We start from the raw sequence: 23413 nt of genomic DNA on the forward strand, positions 1-23413 counted from the left end.
TGGAGCTGCAGTCCCTACCTGTCTCAGCAGCGGACCAGCTAGCATTCTGCCCGGTAAGGGCCCTGTCTGAGTTTATACGGCGCACTAAGCCGCTAAGAAAGTCAGACCAGCTCTTTGTGTGTTTTCACACTAGTTGCTTGTGTAGACCACTGTCGAAGTGTCGACTTTATCACTGGGTTGTGGACACCATCCAGCAAGGTTACACCCTTTCGGGCGGTCCTGCCCCTCCAGGATTCGAGCACACTCAACCAGTAGCGTGTCGACTTCTTGGGCTTTGTGGCTGGGAGCCTCTCTCACCACCATATGCGCAGCAGCCACTTGGTCCTCCCACTCCACGTTCACCAGATTCTACCTGAATGTGGCAGCGGGACCCTCCTTCGCGGAGCAGTTACTTGGTGTGGCTCGGTCTCAGAGGTAACTCTGAGCCCTCAATTGTTCAGCCCTTGCACCTGGCGGGGCTGTACCTGTGTTCCAGCGTTGGGTCTTGCGTCTGGAACACCCGCCGGAGCAGCCTTCTGCCTTTTCGGGCCCTTTGCGCCTTGCGGGGCATTGTCCCGATTGGCATGTAAATAGTGTACATTTGGAAATAGTTCTTTGGGTTCACATGGTGTTGGGTATACTTCACATCCCTTGGGATGAATAAAGTAACTATCTATCTATCTATCTATCCATCTATCCATCTATCCATCTATCCATCTATCCATCTATCCATCTATCCATCTATCCATCTATCCATCTATCCATCTATCTATTAGGTGGCACCGTCTCCTGGCGGGGTGTCTTAAAGAGTTACCGCGTACATATGGAATATGTAACGGAGTAGAGAGATGTTCTCTTCACTCAGAGAACCAGGGTTGCCACATAACCTGAACGATTTTAGGTATACTATTTTATTATGGTGGTAGAAAAAAAGTAGAAAAAGAAAATTTGTGAAATTAAATCCTAAAAACATTATCAAAAATGAATAAATTTGTTACTTTTTTTGTTAATCTATGTTGTTGCTTTTTGCATGTATATGTTAGGTTTCAAAATGGCATTTTGACTTTTCCTCAAACTCAAAATACAGACATTATCAACACAAATTATATAGGCTAGATTATAGGCTTTAAAGGAAAAAACTAAAATGAATAAAAATAAAAGTTTAAGAATTATAATATTATTCCCCAGCCAGGTCTTCTAATCGGTTTATAATTTGTCCACATCCATATGTTCTTAAAACTTCTGAGCTCTTAAAACTATCTTGTTATATATTTTTGTTGGACTAGCCTATTATAAAGCTATTTTTCCGATGTGGTTCAGTAGTGTGTAAGGGGCTTTATTTTATTGTAATCTTTGTAATATATGTATATAGTTTAGAGTAACCCAGCCACTTCAAGGGCAAGCTAGCTCTACTAGGTGCCGGCCGGTCCCAAACCCGGATTAATGGGAAGGGTTAGCATCAGGAAGTAAACTATAGTAATAAGAATAGCGTATATGTACCTGAAATTGAGAAAGAATACTGATGACGAGTTTAATGTAGGCCTACAGTGTGCACTCGACTCTCCTCAACGGGATAGGCCACAGAGGGGCACTATGTGTGTGTGTGTGTGTGTGTGTGTGTGTGTGTGTGTGTGTGTGTGTGTGTGTGTGTGTGTGTGTGTGTGTGTGTGTGTGTGTGTGTGTGTGTGTGTGTGTGTGTGTGTGTGTGTGTGTGTTGGGGGGGGGGGCGGGGGGCTTGACACATTTCTGCCCCGGGCCCTTTGCAAGGTTGTTCTGCCACTGTTTAGAACTAATACAAACTTTTTGAAAATAGATAAATGTATATAAAATTAATAAATGTACAAATGTTGAAGATTTGCCATTATTTACGCCTAGACGTCACTTCCGTCCTTTTTCCTAGGAATTCCAGCCCGTTAATAATGGCAATCAAACCAACGGCTGTTCCACGCCAACAGAGAGTTGTGGAGGGTGTCATTTTTTAAGTAAACAACCTGTCAACCTGACAACCTGTTCAAATATTTATTTATGTCATAATCAAATGTTCTTCTTTTACCCCCCTGCACTTTATTGATCCCCAAAGGGAAATGCAGTTACAGCAAAAGTGTACATAACAGTGCCGATGAAAACAACATTTGTTTTTTGACTTAACATGAAGTTAACATTCTGTAATCTCATTGTACAAGTAGGCCATATGAGTCCAGCACGAACAACAGCCAATATATAATATTGTAAATAAAACACAATGTATTCGCTTTTTATTCTATGGATGTTATATGAATGTATTTGTTATTGGAAGATTAGCCATTGGACATCCTGTTTATGTGTCTGTCTGTCCTAAACATTGGCAACCTAGAGAGTTGGCAACCTAGAGAGCCATTGAGACAGGCAACAAGTAACAAGGGAGAAGGTTCACCTTTCAACAAGTAAAATACAAGCAAAGGTGTTTTGTGATATATTCAAGCATTCTTGTGGAATCGCCCTTCATTCTCAAAATAAAAAAGGAAATACTGTGGACATTTACAATGGGTTTCCATTCATAATTAAGAAAAGATTTGAACAATATACCATCAAAACAGAGGCTAGGTTGAAGTCAGATTTATATTATTTCAATATTAAATCCTGAGGCACTTCAACCAATTTGAAAGTTTTGCACTCTTCATTTCTTCTCCTGGCAGGTAAAAAGCTAAGAATTATGTTTCGAATCTTGGTCAGTTTAAATCCATATATAAGGGGATTCATGAATGATGGAAAAAGAAGAAACTCTATTGAAATAAAGTTCATGAGATTTTGAGACAAGGTCTTTGACCCAAATCGCATGTATAACACATCCAATGATAATGCAAAACTAAAAATTATCATAGATAGTAAATGTGGAACACATGTTGCCATAAACTTCCCCATCTTGTCTTTAGATGCTAAACACATCTTAATTAAATACATGTAAGACCAACCGATAAACACACCATGGCTAAAATAAAAGATTATATTAATATATCCTAGGATGGCGGTCACCTTGCGAGTTGAGCATGCAAGTTGAACAATCATCCAGTTAACACAGTACAGTCTGTTTATGTGTGAGCCACACAATGGCATCCCTACCAGTGAGACAGAGTTCGCAAACATTGCATTGAGTGGAATGAACCAGGAAAAAAACACAAATATGGAGACCCTCTGTTTTGTCATCACTGAATAATACACCAACGGTCGACAAATGGCCACATATCTGTCGTAGGCCATCAGAGCCAGGATGGACAGATCAGTGATGCTCGCAGAGTGTACTACGAAACCCTGTACCATGCATTGTGCATAAGAGATGACATGAGAGGTTAAGAGATCCCAGAGAAACTTGGGGAAGAATCCTGCTGTTCCATAGAGCCCATTGATGCAGAGATTACACAGGAAGATATACATTGGCTCGTGAAGGCGTTTATCCATAATGATGATGACAATGATAGATATGTTAAAAAAGAGAATAGCAATATACCACAATAAAAAAAAGGAAAAGAGAACAATCTTTTGGTCCATGGTGTAGTTTAAACCTGAAAGAGTAAACAATGTTACCACTGAAACATTGTCCATTGTTTGATATGAGTCACAACTAGAAAAATACGACTCAAGATGTGGTATTAAAGTGCTGTGGTATCAACTGTTGTGTCCCAATCTCCATCCACACTGTTCACTTTTTAAGTCCTCTTTATGATGGTGATGATGACCTCACCTAAGACATCAAATAAACCAATCAGTGAGCTGATGTGGTTAAAATGACTGAATTTGAAACCCCTGGCCTATACCAATGGAAATTTTGATTTGCACATTTGTTTTTCCTTGTTTGTAAATTAATCTGTGTATTAAAGGGGACATATTATGAAAAAAACACTTTTCCTTGGATTTGGGGTGTTGTTTTGGGTCTCTTTGAAAAAGGGTTAGTTACATGATTTTTGAGTGAGATATGCATTTCTGAAAGCACCCCGCCTACAGTTACCGAACAAGCCAGTCAGTTTCGGCGCTCCCTCCTACGTAGGAAGGGGGCACATTTGAATATTACCGCCCACTTCCCCACCCCCCTCCAATCAGAGCATAGCTAAGATTTCATTGCTCTGTAACATGTGCAATGACAACAATAAAAATCTAATCTAATCTAATCTAATTTTGTGGACCAGTGGACGAGCGCTGGGCGGAGATGTGATTGCCGGACAGGGAGTCCGGCGGAGCTGCCGGAAGGCTGCTGGAAGCTTTGGTGGCAGTTCGGCAGCTCCGGCGGGGGAGCTTCAGCGGTAGTCCAGCAGCTCCGGCGTTGGGAGGGCGGCGGCAGTCCGGCGGCTCTGGCGGGGGGAGTTCAGCTCCGGCGGAGAAAGGGATTGTACTCTGCCGAGCTGCGGGCTGCCGCCGAGCTCGACAGCAGTCCGGCAGCTCAGCTCCGAGAGTACATTCCCTTTCTCCTCCATGTCGTGGTTCATTATGGACTTCAGAGAGTCAAGGACAATGTTCCTTTCCCCCAATTCTTCTCAACCATGGCTGAGATAACCCCCACCAGGAGTCTTTACTTGTTGTGGAAGTACCAGAGACATCAGACGCAGTCTTTATGATTCATTATATCGTCCGAGGCACAAATAGCTTTTTGCCGTGATATTAGATATAATATTATATAAATACCTGTTCGTTGGATAATATTGTTATTATTATATTAGATAATATTCAGGGCTCCGAACCGGTTCAAGGAACAAAAACGAAAAGAGAATTTTACGAGGAACGGAAATGGAAACGAAAACCAAATGGTTTTTAACTGTTTCGAAACAGAAACATTATTCTGAAATCCCCAAAACCGGTTAATAACAGGGTTTTTTCGTTCTCTATATAGCCTATAAAATTTTACAAAAGCATAGCCTATTTCATGAAAATAAAATATATATATTTCCGGTTGCCACGTTCACTTCGGCGCCTGCTAAGCTCAGTTGTCACAAATTCCCACCACCACCCTGGCGAGAGGTGATTTGGAAGCAACAGTTGCACTGAGCTCTACCTTCGACAAAGGTAACGTGAGCTAAATTACAGAGTCCACTACATCGCCTTTGCATTGTTTCTCGTTGGTGGGCGTGCCCTTAACCTGAGTCCGCGTCCAAGTTTCATTGACATGACCAAACAGCCCGCCCGCTCCCTGATGACAGCCCTCATTGCTGTCTACACACAGCTATTTGATAAATGCCAGATTATAAAACACGCATTACAAAAATCGAGTTTGACTGCCAATAACAATGCGGGAGAACTTCTCAATTAGCGGGACGTGTACAAAGTAATGGAATTGCGGGACTGACCCGCACAAAGCGGGACATCTGGTCACCCTATATCGACCACAAAAATAGACTAGGCCCAATCACACTGCCGGAACGTCAAGAACGAACGTTATTTTACGTTCCGAACCGGTTCAGGAATGAGATGTTGGTGGCGGAACGCAAGAACGAAAACGTTAAACATTCGGAGCGGAACGATTGAAAGATAATTTCGTTTTCAAGCCCTGATTATATTAGATAGATATAGAGCTCCAGGAGTCCACAAACGGCAACAATCCCTTCTCCTTCATGCTGTGGTTCAGTCTGACAGCTCATTGGTCAGTGGGCAGCAGCTCATTTGCATTAAAGCTACAGACACCAGAAACAGCGCATTCTGAAGGGACTGAAACAGAGGGGAATATCGGTAGGTGAGATTTTTTTTCCCTAAAAGCTATTTCCAGCAAACAGCCTCAGACTACTCTGGACCAATCAGCCAATCAGCTAAAATGGACCAATCAGCTCACTGACGGCCAAACCACCTCGCCAGTGCCCTGATCGTTGCCTGTCTCGCTGCTCCACTTGGTCCAGGTCGAGCAGTACCCATACTGCCGTCCCCTCCAGCACCAGAGCGGGCTGGAGGACTGCCACCCCGACACCCTAGCCATTGTGCCATTGAGCCAGGCAGAACTGGGCCAGGTATGGCTCCAACTGTATTGCCACAGAGAATTGTTGGCCCACAGAACACCGGTACCCCAGTTATGACTCTGCTCACACATAGAGTGGTCACAACAACATCATGAACGTTAAATAATCTAAGATCAATCAGGCCCTATATGGATATTTACCATGCCAATATGTGCTGTCAGTTAAATGCGTTATTAACTGCGTTATTTATTTTTTTATTTTGGGCTCAAAACAAAGAAGCAGTAGCCTGACTGCTATGTTCAAGGCAGTATGTTTGTATGTTCATCGTTTAATTGCAGAATAGGCTTTTTTTTTTGTATCGTCCTGTTTTGATCAGTATATTGTTATCAGTATATTGTTGCCAATGTTGTTATCAATAAAAAAAACATTTGCACAAGGCAAGCCGATGCACATCCTCCATGTTGATAAGCATTAAAATGAGAAAAATGAATGGGACAAAGGACTCAAGGGATATTTAGCATAGAATTTCTTTTGCGATTAATCATCAGTTAACTATGACATTAATGTGATTAATCGCGATTAAATTAAATTTGAATCGCTTGACAGCACTATGATTTCCTTTATCCCACAGTTGCTTCTAGAGCCAACTCTGGATTGCATGTCCAATGGCCTTCTGGAATAGTTATTAATAGGTATATTAATAGTTTTAATATGATACTTCATTCATCCTACCTAAAGGACGAGATTAAACATACAAGTGTTGTTTTTTTAAGACAGCAGCAGCAGAAATAGGCTCACGGTATGGCCTGTCTGACACAGATGGTTCAAAATCTGCATCAGAGAAAACATAAATCTAATAAGGGAAAATCCCTGTGTACCTGAATCCAGAAGAGTTCTTCAGAGGTTTCATTGCTGACATGAGAGCCTCATTAACACATCACGGCATTTGGTTGAGGGGAACCGTCTTCCACCTCAGAGAGGGCCTGAGATATTCTAGATATTAAAATTGTATTTCTATTAACAATTATTTAACCAGGTAAAAATCTCTGAGAATTAAAATCTCTTTTCAAAGAGATCTGGCCAAGAGGGCACCATAAAACAAATACATTTAGGTTTGTACAAAGAAATAAAGCTCTGTTATTGATGGTTGTGACTTGTTTTAATTCATGATGGAAACCGCAGCGAGTAAGTTAGTAAGTTAGTTAATGCTAAAATTGGTCCAGAAAACCAAAGCTTTTGAAAGGCATTTCAACTCCACCGACTATACGCGACAGAAGAGCATGTGTGCATTTAAAGTTGTATTCTTATAATAACTTTCTAACGAACTTGACGAACATATTTGGGCCAATATTTACTAACATCCAGTTGATTGATAAGTTTCTCTTGAACATATCATGGCGTCACACTAATCAAATCAATCCTCAAGCTCCAGAAGATGAAATGTATCATCTGGCAATGTCACCAAAAATCCCATATTGAGGGGTAACGTTACGTTATAACTGGTTTAATTACGTCGATAGTCAGTATAGAAAGGAGATAAATAGTAGCAGTAAATAATTGGTAAAATTACCATTACACTTGCCTGTTTCGGCATAGCAATTTCAATATCACTCTTCTCATTTCTGGAAGCTTCAGGCCATACATGAGAGGGTTTAGAATTGGAGGAATCACAACAAACTCGAGGGATAAAATAACAGCTAGGGTTGGGTATAGCTCTTCTATATCATAGCGGCTCAGAGTAATATCACAAAAGATGCTAATGGTATAGCTGAAAACTGTAACAATGTGCGGCAGACAGCTTTGGAAAACTTTCCATTTGAACTCTGCAGAGCGTTTCCTACAGATGAGCAAAATCTCTAGATATGTATATGAAACAAAGAGCAGGGGTATAAACACATTCATTGCACCGAGTAACATGCCAACCAGGTTGTTGATAGAAGTGTCCACACAAGACAGCTTCACAACAGACCAGTTAGCACAGAACACTCTTGGTATTTTGCTACCACACAAAGGGAGTCTAACAGAAAAATACAAAACAGTTCCAAGAGCAAAGGCTGGGTAGATCAGTGCAAAGAGAGACAGCTTGTATACCATTTTGGAGGTCATGGTGTTGTGGTAATGTAACGATTTACATACAGCCACATATCTATCATATGCCATCATACTGAGAATTGTGAATTCATACGATGCATACGTATACATGACGTAGATCTGACTGAAGCACTCTAGACGGGACATCAAATAAGTTTCATGCAGAAGGTCTCTAAGGAACCTTGGGAAGAAACCAGTGGATCCATACAGAGAGTTGACTGAAAGACACACAATTAAAACATACATGGGCTGATGCAGGGACCTCTCTAGGGAGATTACAAGTATGATGATGACATTAGCAGATACAATAAATGTATACAGAATAAAACTAAATGCAAACACTGGGTATCTATAGTCTCCAATGTGTCCAAACATAGTAAGATTAAAGTGAAATGAAAGCGAACTATTTTCCATTCGACAAACAGACCATTTAAGAGATGCTTTGGTGGTGTACCGGGCCTCCTTGTTTCTTCTTAAACCTCTCCTTTCTGATGTAACATGGTTTGGTCAAATCCGAGGAAAAAAAGATCATCAAAGCAGATCATAATACACCAAACAAATGATAATATATGACAACGTGAAATCTTAAAGAATAACCCTAACCCTAAAATATACAGTGTGTAAATTGTATCTTCTTCTATATTTTCATAGAGATAGTCTATGGTTCCTACAAGTGAGGGAAAGTCCTCATGGTACTAGATGGAGCAGAGCTGTATGAGTTAGACAGAGGAGCTGCCAGCCTCTTTAATGCATGGTAGTGATGTCACCACAGCGTCACAGTTTTATTTTTTTCATGCTTGCCATATATTCTCAATAACTCAAAGGTGCGGTGGGATGAATCTAGTGGCATCTATCGGAACAGACTTGGCAGAAATGGAATATAATATATTGTATCTAAATAGGGCTGCTCTTCCAATGAGCCGCCATGTTCCTACAGTAGCCCAGAACGGACAAACGGCTCAAGAGAGGATGCTTAAATTAGTTTTTACCATAATTGCTATTTATGACATGTGAGCTTTGGCCTATAGATTTACAGACAATAACTAAATAAAATTTTTATATCAATCAAGGAAACTTTGCTACTCAACGCAGTCGTAGACGATGACATCATTTTGGAAGTACTGGTACCTGCTTGCAGGCCACAGTCGTTTTTCCTACATCATTGTTGAGTGTGTCGGGAGGGGGAGGGGGGGGGGGGGTTGCAATCTGCAACCTTACCCCTAGATGCCACAATTTGCTTGCACCTTACAGGCAAATTGCATTATGGACCAAAAAGGTTTGGAAAAACTGCTCCCTCATTAGTAATGTAAGGTGTCGTGATCATTTTTTTCCCTAAAAGCTATTTCCAGCAAACAGCCTCATAATACTCTGGACCAATCAGCCAATCAGCTAAAATGGACCAATCAGCTCACTGACGGCCAAACCACCTCGCCAGTGCCCTGATCGTTGCCTGTCTCGCTGCTCCACTTGGTCCAGGTCGAGCAGTACCCATACTGCCGTCCCCTCCAGCACCAGAGCGGGCTGGAGGACTGCCACCCCGGCACCCTAGCCATTGTGCCATTGAGCCAGGCAGAACTGGGCCAGGTATGGCTCCAACTGTATTGCCCCAGAGAATTGTTGGCCCACAGAACACCGGTACCCCAGTTATGACTCTGCTCACACGTAGAGTGGTCACAACAACATCATGAACGTTAAATAATTTAAGATAAATCAGGCCCTATATGGATATTTACCATGCCAATATGTGCTGTCAGTTAAATGCGTTATTAACTGGGTTAACGCAAGCCTATTTTAACGGCGTTATTTATTTATTTTGAATTTATTTATTTTTTTCTTGGGCTCAAAACAAAGAAGCAGTAGCCTGACTGCTATGTTCAAGGCAGTATGTTTGTATGTTCATCGTTTAATTGCACAATAGGATTTTTTTTTGTATCGTCCTGTTTTGATCAGTATATGCCAATGTTGTTATCAATAAAAAAAAAAATTGCACAAGGCAAGCCGATGCACTTCCTCCATGTTGATAAGCATTAAAATGAGAAAAATTAATGGGACAAAGGACTCAAGGGATATTTAGCATATAAATTTTTTTGCGATTAATCATCAGTTAACTATGACATTAATGCGATAAATCGCGATTACATATTTTAATCGCTTGACAGCACTATGATTTCCTTTATCCCACAGTTGCTTCTAGAGCCAACTCTGGATTGCATGTCCAATGGCCTTCTGTAATAAATAGTTATTAATAGGTATATTAATAGTTTTAATATGATACTTCATTCATCCTACCTAAAGGACGAGATTAAACATACAAGTGTTGTTTTTTTAAGACAGCAGCAGCAGAAATAGGCTCACGGTATGGCCTGTCTGACACAGATGGTTCAAAATCTGCATCAGAGAAAACATAAATCTAATAAGGGAAAATCCCTGTGTACCTGAATCCAGAAGAGTTCTTCAGAGGTTTCATTGCTGACATGAGAGCCTCATTAACACATCACGGCATTTGGTTGAGGGGAACCGTCTTCCACCTCAGAGAGGGCCTGAGATATTCTAGATATTAAAATTGTATTTCTATTAACAATTATTTAACCAGGTAAAAGTCTCTGAGATTTAAAATCTCTTTTCAAAAAGAGATCTGGCCAAGAGGGCACCGTAAAACAAATACACTTAGGTTTGTACAAAGAAATAAAGCTCTGTTATTGATGGGTGTGACTTGTTTTAATTCATGATGGAAACCGCCGCGAGTAAGTTAGTAAGTTAGTTAATGCTAAAATTGGTCCAGAAAACCAAAGCTTTTGAAAGGCATTTCAACTCCACCGACTATACGCGACAGAAGAGCATGTGTGCATTTAAAGTTGTATTCTTATAATAACTTTCTAACGAACTTGGCAAACATATTTGGGCAAATATTTACTAACATCCAGTTTATTGATAAGTTTCTCTTGAACATATCATGGCGTCACACAAATCAAATCAATCCTCAAGCTCCAGAAGATGAAATGTATTATCTGGCAATATCTCCAAAAATCCCATATTGAGGGGTAACGTTACGTTATAACTGGTTTAATTACGTCGATAGTCGGTATATAAAGGAGATAAATAATAGCAGTAAATAATTGGTAAAATTACTGTTACACTTGCCTGTTTCGCCATAGCAATTTTAATATCACTCTTCTCATTTTTGGAAGCTTCAGGCCATACATGAGAGGGTTTAGAATTGGAGGAATCACAACAAACTCGAGGGACAAAATTACAGCTAGGGTTGGGTGTAGCTCTTCTATATCATTGCGGCTCAGAGTAATATCACAAAAGATGCTAATGGTATAGCTGAAAAATGTAACAATGTGCGGCAGACAGCTTTGGAAAACCTTCCATTTGAACTCTGCAGAGCGTTTCCTACAAATGAGCAAAATCTCTAGATATGTATATGAAACAAAGAGCAGGGGTATAAACACAGTCATTACACCGACTAACATGCCAACCAGGTTGTTGATAGAAGTGTCCACACAAGACAGCTTCACAACAGACCAGTTAGCACAGAACACTCTTGGTATTTTGCTACCACACAAAGGGAGTCTACCAGAAAAATTCAAAACAGTTCCAACAGCAACGGCTGGGTAGATCAGTGCAAAGAGAGACAGCTTGTATACCATTTTGGAGGTCATGGTGTTGTGGTAATGTAACGATTTACATACAGCCACATATCTATCATATGCCATCATACTGAGAATTGTGAATTCATACGATGCATACGTATACATGACGTAGATCTGACTGAAGCACTCTAGACGGGACATCAAATAAGTTTCATGCAGAAGGTCTCTAAGGAACCTTGGGAAGAAACCAGTGGATCCATACAGAGAGTTGACTGAAAGACACACAATTAAAACATACATGGGCTGATGCAGGGACCTCTCTAGGGAGATTACAAGTATGATGATGACATTAGCAGATACAATAAATGTATACAGAATAAAGCTAAATGCAAACACTGGGTATCTATAGTCTCCAATGTGTCCAAACATAGTAAGATTAAAGTGAAATGAAAGCGAACTATTTTCCATTCGACCAACAGACTATTTAAGAGATGCTTTGGTGGTGTACCGGGCCTCCTTGTATCTTCTTAAACCTCTCCTTTCTGATGTAACATGGTTTGGTCAAATCTCCCTAGAAAAAAAGATCATCAAAGCAGATCATAATACACCAAACAAATGATAATATATGACAACGTGAAATCTTAAAGAATAACCCTAACCCTAAAATATACAGTGTGTAAATTGTATCTTCTTCTATATTTTCATAGAGATAGTCTATGGTTCCTACAAGTGAGGGAAAGTCCTCATGGTACTAGATGGAGCAGAGCTGTATGAGTTAGACAGAGGAGCTGCCAGCCTCTTTAATGCATGGTAGTGATGTCACCACAGCGTCATCACAGTTTCATTTTTTTCATGCTTGCCATATATTCTCAATAACTCAAAGGTGCGGTGGGATGAATCTAGTGGCATCTATCGGAACAGACTTGGCAGAAATGGAATATAATATATTGTATCTAAATAGGGCTGCTCTTCCAATGAGCCGCCATGTTCCTGCAGTAGCCCAGAACGGACAAACGGCTCAAGAGAGGATGCTTAAATTAGTTTTTACCATAATTGCTATTTATGACATGTGAGCTTTGGCCTATAGATTTACAGACAATAACTAAATACAATTTTTATATCAATCAAGGAAACTTTGCTACTCAACGCAGTCGTAGACGATGACATCATTTTGGAAGTACTGGTACCTCCTTGCACCTTACAGGCCACAGTAGTTTTTCCTACATCATTGTTGAGTGTTTGTGTGTGTCGGGAGGGGGGGGGGGGGGGGGTTGCAATCTGCAACCTTACCCCTAGATGCCACAATTTGCTTGCACCTTACAGGCAAATTGCATTATGGACCAAAAAGGTTTGGAAAAACTGCTCCCTCATTAGTAAACGAACTGAATTTTACAAGGAACGGAAATGGAAACGAAAACCAAATGGTGTTTAACTGTTCCGAAACAGAAACATTATTCTGAAATCCCCAAAACCGGTTAATAATTTTTTTTTTCCGTTCTCTATATAGCCTATAAAATTTCACAAAAGCATAGCCTATTTCATGAAAATAAAATATATATATTTCCGGTTGCCACGGTCACTTCGGCGCCCGCTAAGCTCAGTTGTCACAAATTCCCACCACCACCCTGGCGAGAGGTGATTTGGAAGCAACAGTTGCACTGAGCTCTATCTTCGACAAAGGTAACGTGAGCTAAATTACAGAGTCCACTACATCACCTTTGCATTGTTTCTTGTTGGTGGGCATGCATTAACCTGCGTCTGCGTCCAAGTTTCATTGACATGATCAAACTGCCCGCCCGCTCCCTGATGACAGCCCTCATTGCTGTCTACACACAGCTATTTGATGAATGCCAGATTATAAAACACGCATTACAAAAATCGAGTTTGACTGCCAATAACAATGCGGGAGAACTTCTCAATTAGCGGGACGTGTACAAAGTAATGGAATTGCGGGACTGACCCGCACAAAGTGGGACATCTGGTCACCCTATATCGACCACAAAAATAGACTAGGCCCAATAACACTGCCGGAACGTTAAAGGCCCACTATGCAACTTTTTTAGCCAAAATTACATTAAGTATGCAGGTTGAGAGTTATGCTGATGGTTCTGCATCCATTTCTGGGTCGATTGGTGGGTGTGTCATTTACCCATGTCGCCTCTCCAGTGAAAAAGCGCATATGCAACTTGCTCTGTTCGGACCGACACAATCCGGATGTGACGCAGCGGAAGTATCCTCGAAAATGTAGTCAGATTGTAGTTTCGAAAATGCTTTACGGCACAGACACACACCCAAACATGGCACCGGCTACATATAAACAGCCAGTTGCGAGGCAATTGTTGCATTCATCATGGATCAATCTACTGATAAGGGACCCAAGAGGCGAACGTCGGTGGAACAAAAGAAGAATGGACCAGGAAAAGAGATCAGACACGAGTGAAAGGGGAACTATGCAACTTTTTTGGCTTGATTTACCTTAATATAACAGGCTAAGAGTCATTGCGATGGTTCTATTATGCATTTTTGTTCGATTGTACGTTGTTTCGACTCACCCTTGCGCATCTTGGCGGAGAAAAGGAATATGTCTCTGCCGGCGACCCGCCGCCCACTCTCGCGGGAGTCTCGGGTCTCGCGAAGTAACGAATTGCTTTACGGCACAGACCCCCAAACACAGAACCGGCTCGATATAAACACAAGTCACTAAGGGATTGTTATATTCATCATAGATCAGCCGACTAAAAAGAGACAGAGAAACCCAATGTCGGAGGAACAGAAGAAGAGAAAAGGGAGACTGACCGGCAGAGAGGCCAGACACGAGTAAACGTTGGGCAAGCTTTTCAGGAATAGCGTGAACTGAAAGAAAAAGAAGACTGCAAATCAGACGCCGACTCGGCCGTGTTGCTTTTGACATTGAAAGTACCCTTGGGTGGCCTTTGTCTTCGTGGTATTCTTGATGTTGATAGTCTCTGTACAAATGTGTTTGCTCAACCATTTTGTTGTGAGCCCTGTAAAAATTGTTTTCTCGACCGTTTTGTTGTGAGCCCTGTATGTTTCTAGCTTGCTTGGTTGCAACCATATAAACACCTATGTTTCCATGGGTGTTTTGCTGTTCGTCTGTCTCGTCCCCCAGATACAGACTGAATCCCCGAATCCAGGTTCTTGTTTATTTAGATTATTATGTTGGCCAAACCTCTTACACTGATTGTTCTATTCAACCTAAGATAAAACAATTATAATCTAGGATATAAATTCTCCCCGTCAACTATAAAAAAGGATGGATTTATGTTTATTGCAATACAAATACACCCTTTTAAAAATGTATAACCTTGCCTACACTTTATGAACATCTACTTCGGACATGGCTCCACGCATTCGCCGGCTTCTTTGAAAACAAATGCACATGGCTCGCGTAGAAGTGCATGGGGAAGGGTCGTCAACGAGTTGTTACGACAGTGTTGTGAAATATCTACTACGAAGCTGTAGGGGGCGCTGTGTAGAGAAATGTGCGTGCCAAAACCAAGAAAACAGCGAAGAAATGCCCGAAGTTGCATAGTGGGCCTTTAAGAACGAACGTTATTTTACGTTCCGAACCGGTTCAGGAATGATATGTTGGTGGCGGAACGCAAGAACGAAAACGTTAAATATTCGGAGCGGAACGATTGAAAGATAATTTCGTTTTCAAGCCCTGACTATATTAGATAGATATAGAGCTCCAGGAGTCCACAAACGGCAACAATCCCTTCTCCTTCATGCTGTGGTTCACTCTTACAGCTCATTGGTCAGTGGGCAACAGCTCATTTGCATTAAAGCTACAGACACCAGAAACAGCGCATTCTGAAGGGACTGAAACAGAGGGGAATAGCGGTAGGTGAGATTTTTTTCCCTAAAAGCTATTTCCAGCAAACAGCCTCAGACTACTCTGGACCAATCAGCCAATCAGCTAAAATGGACCAATCAGCTCACTGACGGCCAAACCACCTCGCCAGTGCCCTGATCGTTGCCTGTCTCGCTGCTCCACTTGGTCCAGGTCGAGCAGTACCCATACTGCCGTCCCCTCCAGCACCAGAGCGGGCTGGAGGACTGCCACCCCGGCACCCTAGCCATTGTGCCATTGAGCCAGGCAGAACTGGGCCAGGTATGGCTCCAACTGTATTGCCCCAGAGAATTGTTGGCCCACAGAACACCGGTACCCCAGTTATGACTCTGCTCACACGTAGAGTGGTCACAACAACATCATGAACGTTAAATAATCTAAGATAAATCAGGCCCTATATGGATATTTACCATGCCAATATGTGCTGTCAGTTAAATGCGTTATTAACTGGGTTAACGCAAGCCTATTTTAACGGCGTTATTTATTTATTTTGAATTCATTTATTTTTTTCTTGGGCTCAAAACAAAGAAGCAGTAGCCTGACTGCTATGTTCAAGGCAGTATGTTTGTATGTTCATCGTTTAATTGCACAATAGGCTTTTTTTTTGTATCGTTTTGTATCGTTTTGATCAGTATATGCCAATGTTGTTATCAATAAAAAAAAAAATTGCACAAGGCAAGCCGATGCACTTCCTCCATGTTGATAAGCATTAAAATGAGAAAAATTAATGGGACAAAGGACTCAAGGGATATTTAGCATATACATTTTTTTGCGATTAATCATCAGTTAACTATGACATTAATGCGATAAATCGCGATTACATATTTTAATCGCTTGACAGCACTATGATTTCCTTTATCCCACAGTTGCTTCTAGAGCCAACTCTGGATTGCATGTCCAATGGCCTTCTGGAATAAATAGTTATTAATAGGTATATTAATAGTTTTAATATGATACTTCATTCATCCTACCTAAAGGACGAGATTAAACATACAAGTGTTGTTTTTTTAAGACAGCAGCAGCAGAAATAGGCTCACGGTATGGCCTGTCTGACACAGATGGTTCAAAATCTGCATCAGAGAAAACATAAATCTAATAAGGGAAAATCCCTGTGTACCTGAATCCAGAAGAGTTCTTCAGAGGTTTCATTGCTGACATGAGAGCCTCATTAACACATCACGGCATTTGGTTGAGGGGAACCGTCTTCCACCTCAGAGAGGGCCTGAGATATTCTAGATATTAAAATTGTATTTCTATTAACAATTATTTAACCAGGTAAAAGTCTCTGAGATTTAAAATCTCTTTTCAAAAAGAGATCTGGCCAAGAGGGCACCATAAAACAAATACACTTAGGTTTGTACAAAGAAATAAAGCTCTGTTATTGATGGGTGTGACTTGTTTTAATTCATGATGGAAACCGCCGCGAGTAAGTTAGTAAGTTAGTTAATGCTAAAATTGGTCCAGAAAACCAAAGCTTTTGAAAGGCATTTCAACTCCACCGACTATACGCGACAGAAGAGCATGTGTGCATTTAAAGTTGTATTCTTATAATAACTTTCTAACGAACTTGACAAACATATTTGGGCAAATATTTAATAACATCCAGTTTATTGATAAGTTTCTCTTGACCATATCATGGCGTCACACAAATCAAATCAATCCTAAAGCTCCAGAAGATGAAATGTATTATCTGGCAATATCTCCAAAAATCCCATATTGAGGGGTAACGTTACGTTATAACTGGTTTAATTACGTCGATAGTCGGTATATAAAGGAGATAAATAGTAGCAGTAAATAATTGGTAAAATTACTATTACACTTGCCAGTTTCGGCATAACAATTTTAATATCACTCTTCTCATTTCTGGAAGCTTCAGGCCATACATGAGAGGGTTTAGAATTGGAGGAATCACAACAAACTCGAGGGACAAAATTACAGCTAGGGTTGGGTATAGCTCTTCTATATCATAGCGGCTCAGAGTAATATCACAAAAGATGCTAATGGTAAAGCTGAAAACTGTAACAATGTGTGGCAGACAGCTTTGGAAAACTTTCCATTTGAACTCTGCAGAGCGTTTCCTACAGATTAGCAAAATCTCTAGATATGTATATGAAACAAAGAGCAGGGGTATAAACACAGTTATTGCACTGACTAACATGCCAACCAGGTTGTTGATAGAAGTGTCCACACAAGACAGCTTCACAACAGACCAGTTAGCACAGAACACTCTTGGTATTTTGCTACCACACAAAGGGAGTCTACCAGAAAAATTCAAAACAGTTCCAACAGCAAAGGCTGGGTAGATCAGTGCAAAGAGAGACAGCTTGTATACCATTTTGGAGGTCATGGTGTTGTGGTAATGTAACGATTTACATACAGCCACATATCTATCATATGCCATCATACTGAGAATTGTGAATTCATACGATGCATACGTATACATGACGTAGATCTGACTGAAGCACTCTAGACGGGACATCAAATAAGTTTCATGCAGAAGGTCTCTAAGGAACCTTGGGAAGAAACCAGTGGATCCATACAGAGAGTTGACTGAAAGACACACAATTAAAACATACATGGGCTGATGCAGGGACCTCTCTAGGGAGATTACAAGTATGATGATGACATTAGCAGATACAATAAATGTATACAGAATAAAACTAAATGCAAACACTGGGTATCTATAGTCTCCAATGTGTCCAAACATAGTAAGATTAAAGTGAAATGAAAGCGAACTATTTTCCATTCGACAAACAGACCATTTAAGAGATGCTTTGGTGGTGTACCGGGCCTCCTTGTTTCTTCTTAAACCTCTCCTTTCTGATGTAACATGGTTTGGTCAAATCCGAGGAAAAAAAGATCATCAAAGCAGATCATAATACACCAAACAAATGATAATATATGACAACGTGAAATCTTAAAGAATAACCCTAACCCTAAAATATACAGTGTGTAAATTGTATCTTCTTCTATATTTTCATAGAGATAGTCTATGGTTCCTACAAGTGAGGGAAAGTCCTCATGGTAGTAGATGGAGCAGAGCTGTATGAGTTAGACAGAGGAGCTGCCAGCCTCTTTAATGCATGGTAGTGATGTCACCACAGCGTCACAGTTTTATTTTTTTCATGCTTGCCATATATTCTCAATAACTCAAAGGTGCGGTGGGATGAATCTAGTGGCATCTATCGGAACAGACTTGGCAGAAATGGAATATAATATATTGTATCTAAATAGGGAGTGGCTGCTCTTCCAATGAGCCGCCATGTTCCTACAGTAGCCCAGAACGGACAAACGGCTCAAGAGAGGATGCTTAAATTAGTTTTTACCATAATTGCTATTTATTACATGCGAGCTTGGGCCTATAGATTTACAGACAATAACTAATTACAAATTTTATATCAATCAAGGAAACTTTGCTACTCAACGCAGTCGTAGACGATGACATCATTTTGGAAGTACTGGTACCTGCTTGCAGGCCACAGTCGTTTTTCCTACATCATTGTTGAGTGTTTGTGTGTGTCGGGAGGGGGGGGGGGGGGGGGGGGTGGGTTGCAATCTGCAACCTTACCCCTAGATGCCACAATTTGCTTGCACCTTACAGGCAAATTGCATTATGGACCAAAAAGGTTTGGAAAAACTGCTCCCTCATTAGTAATGTAAGGTGTCGTGATCAGGCATTTCAGCCGTCCCTGATGTCTCTGTAGTCCGTGACCTCCTTTGGGCCCCAGGGTACACACTTGGCCACCGTTATGGGAATAGTCACATTTAGCACTGCTCATTACAACCTGCCCGTCACTGCCTTAATTACGTATTCAGACATAACCCCAACAACACACCAACAAACTTTAATTCAGTACGGGCATTATGGACCATCCCATTCCTTATTTACAAATATCATGTTTATATATATTTATGTGTAGGCTATATTTCTTTCTGATGTGAACTAGGCTGCACAAGAGCCATGTTAAAGTGTAAGTCTTTTGGCTCTAGCGCTCTAATGAATACCCCCGGGGATGATGTAAAGTAGCCATTGGTGCCAAGGGGATACTTGTATGCAAAACAATCTGTATTAGTGGTCAACAGGTCATTACCTTCCCTGTCTATTGAGGGTAATTAAACACTCCCTTGAGAAAGCCAGAGTAGGAAAATGCCCACCAAAACAATAACAGCATGGTCCCATCAGATGTGATATATTTTTTAGCGAATAAAAACTAACAACGATTAAACTTACACTTATTCACACACTCACAAAATATGACTGTTTACTTAACATCAAATGAGTCATCTACTTTATTTTTTTGTGGCATGACTTTACATCTTTGCTTAGAAGTGAATGTGTTTCTATGGGTGAAATTATATTTTTTACACTCAAAGTGTTCCGTAAAATAATCAGGATCAGGAATAGCTTTGTTGCAATGTACATATTCAAAGACAAGGAATTGTTTCTGGTATGTTGGTGGGTATACACAGATAGAACACCATTGTAACCCTAAATAAATAAAAAATCTAGGAATACAAATCTAAGAGGAAGATTAAGTTAAGTGTTTGTGTGTATTCAAAGTCCAGAATTTCAACCCAACCATGTTGGTACTTCTTGACCAAACATTCTATAATTACTACAAAATCTGTTGTTATTATTCTTAATATAATGGTGAAAAAACCGCAAGATGGCAACTTGGAATGTGCGTGAAATGTGAAAATCCTATGTTGTATCAGTATTATTTTAATAAACAGCTCTAGAAACATAATCTATAATCAGACATTAAAAATGGGCTTCTTCAGTCATAAGTGAGCAGAACGGCCGCTGTCACACTTGGTCTCTCTATGCTGTGTTCTTGTTAGGGTTCCGAGCAGCGAAGCTGCTTGGCCCCTATTGTTTCTGTAAGGTTTTTTATCAAAAATCATGTCATACTGCAGCCTATACTGTAAGTCAAAACTCTTGAAATTTTCAGGTATGGTTACCAATAACCCCCTCTAGCCAAATTTGTGGTACTGCACCCAAAGGTGCCGCTATTGTAAAACATCATGAATCAGGCTTATTTATCTTCAACATATTGACCTGGACTCAAAATTCTTTCAGAATATTAATCTCTAGAATCAGACCCAATAATACAACCCATAAAAGCTAAACATGATTAAAAGATTCACAGGCTACAAAATAATCAGAAATTCACCAAAATCGCAACATAAAATCTTTAGACCGGTGCCGTGTTCCGATATCCATACTTCCATGAGTACACTTAAAGGAAGTACACTATCCGCACTCACTAAGTGCGCTTATTTTCAGATGTCAGGGTTGTTCCAAATCGAATACTCCGTGGTGCACTAACCGGAAATTAACCCCCAATAAACATCCCACTTTGAACGGTGAACTCTTTAAGCCTAGCAGCTATAAAAAGCTATAAAAACTATAGAAATTACAAAATGACTCTATTAATACAGGCTATGTGGAAAACGCACCAACTTTGGCTCAGCCTGGCTCCGCCCTCTTCCGCTACGTGGCTAAGATGGCTGTCGTTGAGTACGAAAAGTGTACATCGCCACACACTTCGCGATTTATCCGTTTTGAGTACACCATCCGGGTCCTTTCCGTACACTTATTTTCGCCCGATCTTAATCGGAACGCCCTACGTATACTCAAACTTAGGCTAGTAAGTACGGATGGTACTGATATTGGAACACGGCAAAACCCTCACAAAAATCAAAATTTATTTGACTTAGTTCCATTTGAGAAATATTGGCCAATGAAGTTGAAGCAGTTTGCCCATTTTTCTTATGTGACCATTTTGTTATTGTACCCTATAAAAAAAAACATACGACTATTAATAGGTGGATACCAATACCCCCCACTACTAATAAACCCAAATTGTGGTACTGCACCCAAAGGTGACGCTATTTAAAAATAACATGAACTAGCCTTATTACTCCTTACTAGATTGACCTGGACTCAAAATTCTGTCATCATATTAATCTCTAGAATCAGTTGCATCCTTTCACCCTGGTCTTCTGCTCTAAAAATGTTTACTTTTCCCACAATTTCATCGAAAAGCCAAACGTCCACAGTCTCAGCCCATTTTGCCTATAAGACCATTTGTTATTGTCTACCATACGGCTCTCATTAGTTGGATACCATAAACAGTGCACATTTTCAGATCTGTACTCTTTTAAGAAAGCCCTTAATTCTCTTGTGAAATGTTTGCTTGGAGTTTTCTGGATGTTGTGTGCTTAACAATAGACATTTTCACCATGTGAATTAGGCTATATTTCAGGTTTGTCAGTGGCTCAATGGGATAATGCCTTGTACTGGTGAGAGTTCGAATTCCGATTGGAATTGTGAACATGCTGAACAGGACATTCGGGCATTGCTCTGCAGCCCATTCACCTGAAAGCCGAGGGCGGAGGCACATATGGCATTAAAGGGGTAGTTCGGAATTTTGGACATACGGCCTGATTCCCAAGTGAGCATTGGTATTCTATATCACTGGAGACAGTTTTCAACACATTTCATTCAGTCCTTCTAGAGTTCGCTCGTGCTAGGCTAGCGCACGGCAACGGGCAATGCTAGCCTGCTATTAAAAACAGTCTTACCCACTCCACAGTACACCCGAGGTAAATCAATTATAACGCCAGACTATAGATTTAAATGTCTGTGTTGATAGAATAATGTTAAAAATAAAACTAACCTTGCATCGCATGAATCATCGAGGGACTACTTTCTCAGCAGAAGCGGAATTTTACGATGCGCTGGTGTAACCGAATCACGACAGAAGAACGTAAACAGAGAAGCGTGGGACAGAAGCGTTTGTAGCAATGACAGCGGCAGGTAACCTAGATATCAGTCCGCCGCTGCCGTAGCCTACGTACAGGAATATAAACACTGCTGCTGAGACCCCGCAATTCCCTCAAAATGCAATGCAAGGTTGGTTTTATTTCTAACATTATTCTATAAACAGACATTTAGATTTATAGTCCGTCGTTATAATTGATTTACCTCGGGTGTACTGTGGAGTGGGTAAGACTGTTTTTAATAGCAGGCTAGCATTGCCCGTTGACGTGCGCTAGCCTAGCACGAGCGAACTCTGCAACTAGAAGGACTGTATGAAATGTGTTAAACTGTCTCCAGGGATATAGAATACCAATGCTCACTTGGGAATCAGGCCCTATGTCCAAAATTCCGAACTACCCCTTTAAGGGGAACATCAACATCTTTCCTTCATAATTATATGTCATATTTATATTTCTTCCATTAGTGTGTTCTTCACTTTTCATTTTGCTCGGACCCCGTTAATGACTGCTTGCGGTTATATTTTCATCATTGTGTTTGTATTTAATTTACACCTGTGTGTATGTGAGTGTTTGTGTGCGTGCGATCCTTTCTGTGCATGTGTGTGTGTGTGTGTGTGTGTGTGTGTGTGTGTGTGTGTGTGTGTGTGTGTGTGTGTGTGTGTGTGTGTGTGTGTTTGTATCGAATGTGTTCAAAACTGAGTCAGCGTCAAGTCATGTAAAGTAGATACTCAAGTTATTTGGTTATTTGTATGATTGCCTGTGAATAAATAACTCGGAACTCACTGAAGCTATACACTGGGACTCTCTAAATCGACGCCACTTCGACCTGGGCGGGACTTTACGTCCTACGTCACTCGCTATGGGTGTGCATGTGTGCGCGTAGCCGTCACTCGCGATTGGTGTGCATGCATGTGAGAAAGGTTTTGGCTTTTAGTGTCTATGGGTTGGTAATAACGGTTCTGAAGATTTTTCTAATGGAAAAGTGGTCTTTTATTTCCATAATCTTTGTTCAGTGAACGCATAAACCCGTTTGTTAGTTTGCAGTTAAACAAAATGCGATCTCTTTGTTTACAGTTACCAACGACCAACTGATGATTTGGGGTTCGATTCCCTAGTGATGCAAGGTTTTTTCTTTCATTTTGGACTGCGCACACATCGCGAGTGACGGATACTCG

At 40.7% G+C, this 23413-nt stretch overlaps 4 protein-coding genes across 4 annotated transcripts; all 4 read right to left on the bottom strand.

Annotated features, from left to right (window-relative positions):
• Nucleotides 1-2042: 2042 nt before the first annotated feature.
• On the bottom strand, nt 2043-3717 carry LOC132448829 (olfactory receptor 5AR1-like). Its single transcript, XM_060040369.1, has one exon. It carries the CDS (start codon nt 3556-3558, stop codon nt 2581-2583), a length of 978 nt encoding a protein of 325 aa, XP_059896352.1. The 5' UTR covers nt 3559-3717; the 3' UTR covers nt 2043-2580.
• Nucleotides 3718-7463: 3746 nt separating this feature from the next.
• LOC132448903 (olfactory receptor 52K1-like) lies at nt 7464-8396 on the bottom strand. The gene has a single exon (XM_060040456.1). The coding sequence runs from the start codon at nt 8394-8396 to the stop codon at nt 7464-7466; it is 933 nt and encodes a 310-aa protein (XP_059896439.1).
• A 2717-nt stretch (nt 8397-11113) lies between these two features.
• LOC132448904 (olfactory receptor 10R2-like) lies at nt 11114-12046 on the bottom strand. Its single transcript, XM_060040457.1, has one exon. It carries the CDS (start codon nt 12044-12046, stop codon nt 11114-11116), a length of 933 nt encoding a protein of 310 aa, XP_059896440.1.
• Nucleotides 12047-16485: 4439 nt separating this feature from the next.
• Nucleotides 16486-18198, bottom strand: LOC132449187 (olfactory receptor 52K2-like). The gene is made up of 2 exons (XM_060040879.1): nt 17305-18198; nt 16486-16616 (listed from the first exon to the last, which is right to left on the bottom strand). The coding sequence occupies exons 1-2, from the start codon at nt 18196-18198 to the stop codon at nt 16545-16547; spliced, it is 966 nt and encodes a 321-aa protein (XP_059896862.1). The 3' UTR covers nt 16486-16544.
• Nucleotides 18199-23413: the final 5215 nt, after the last annotated feature.

Source organism: Gadus macrocephalus, chromosome 20 (genome assembly GCF_031168955.1).
Source record: "Gadus macrocephalus chromosome 20, ASM3116895v1".
NCBI lineage: Eukaryota > Metazoa > Chordata > Actinopteri > Gadiformes > Gadidae > Gadus > Gadus macrocephalus.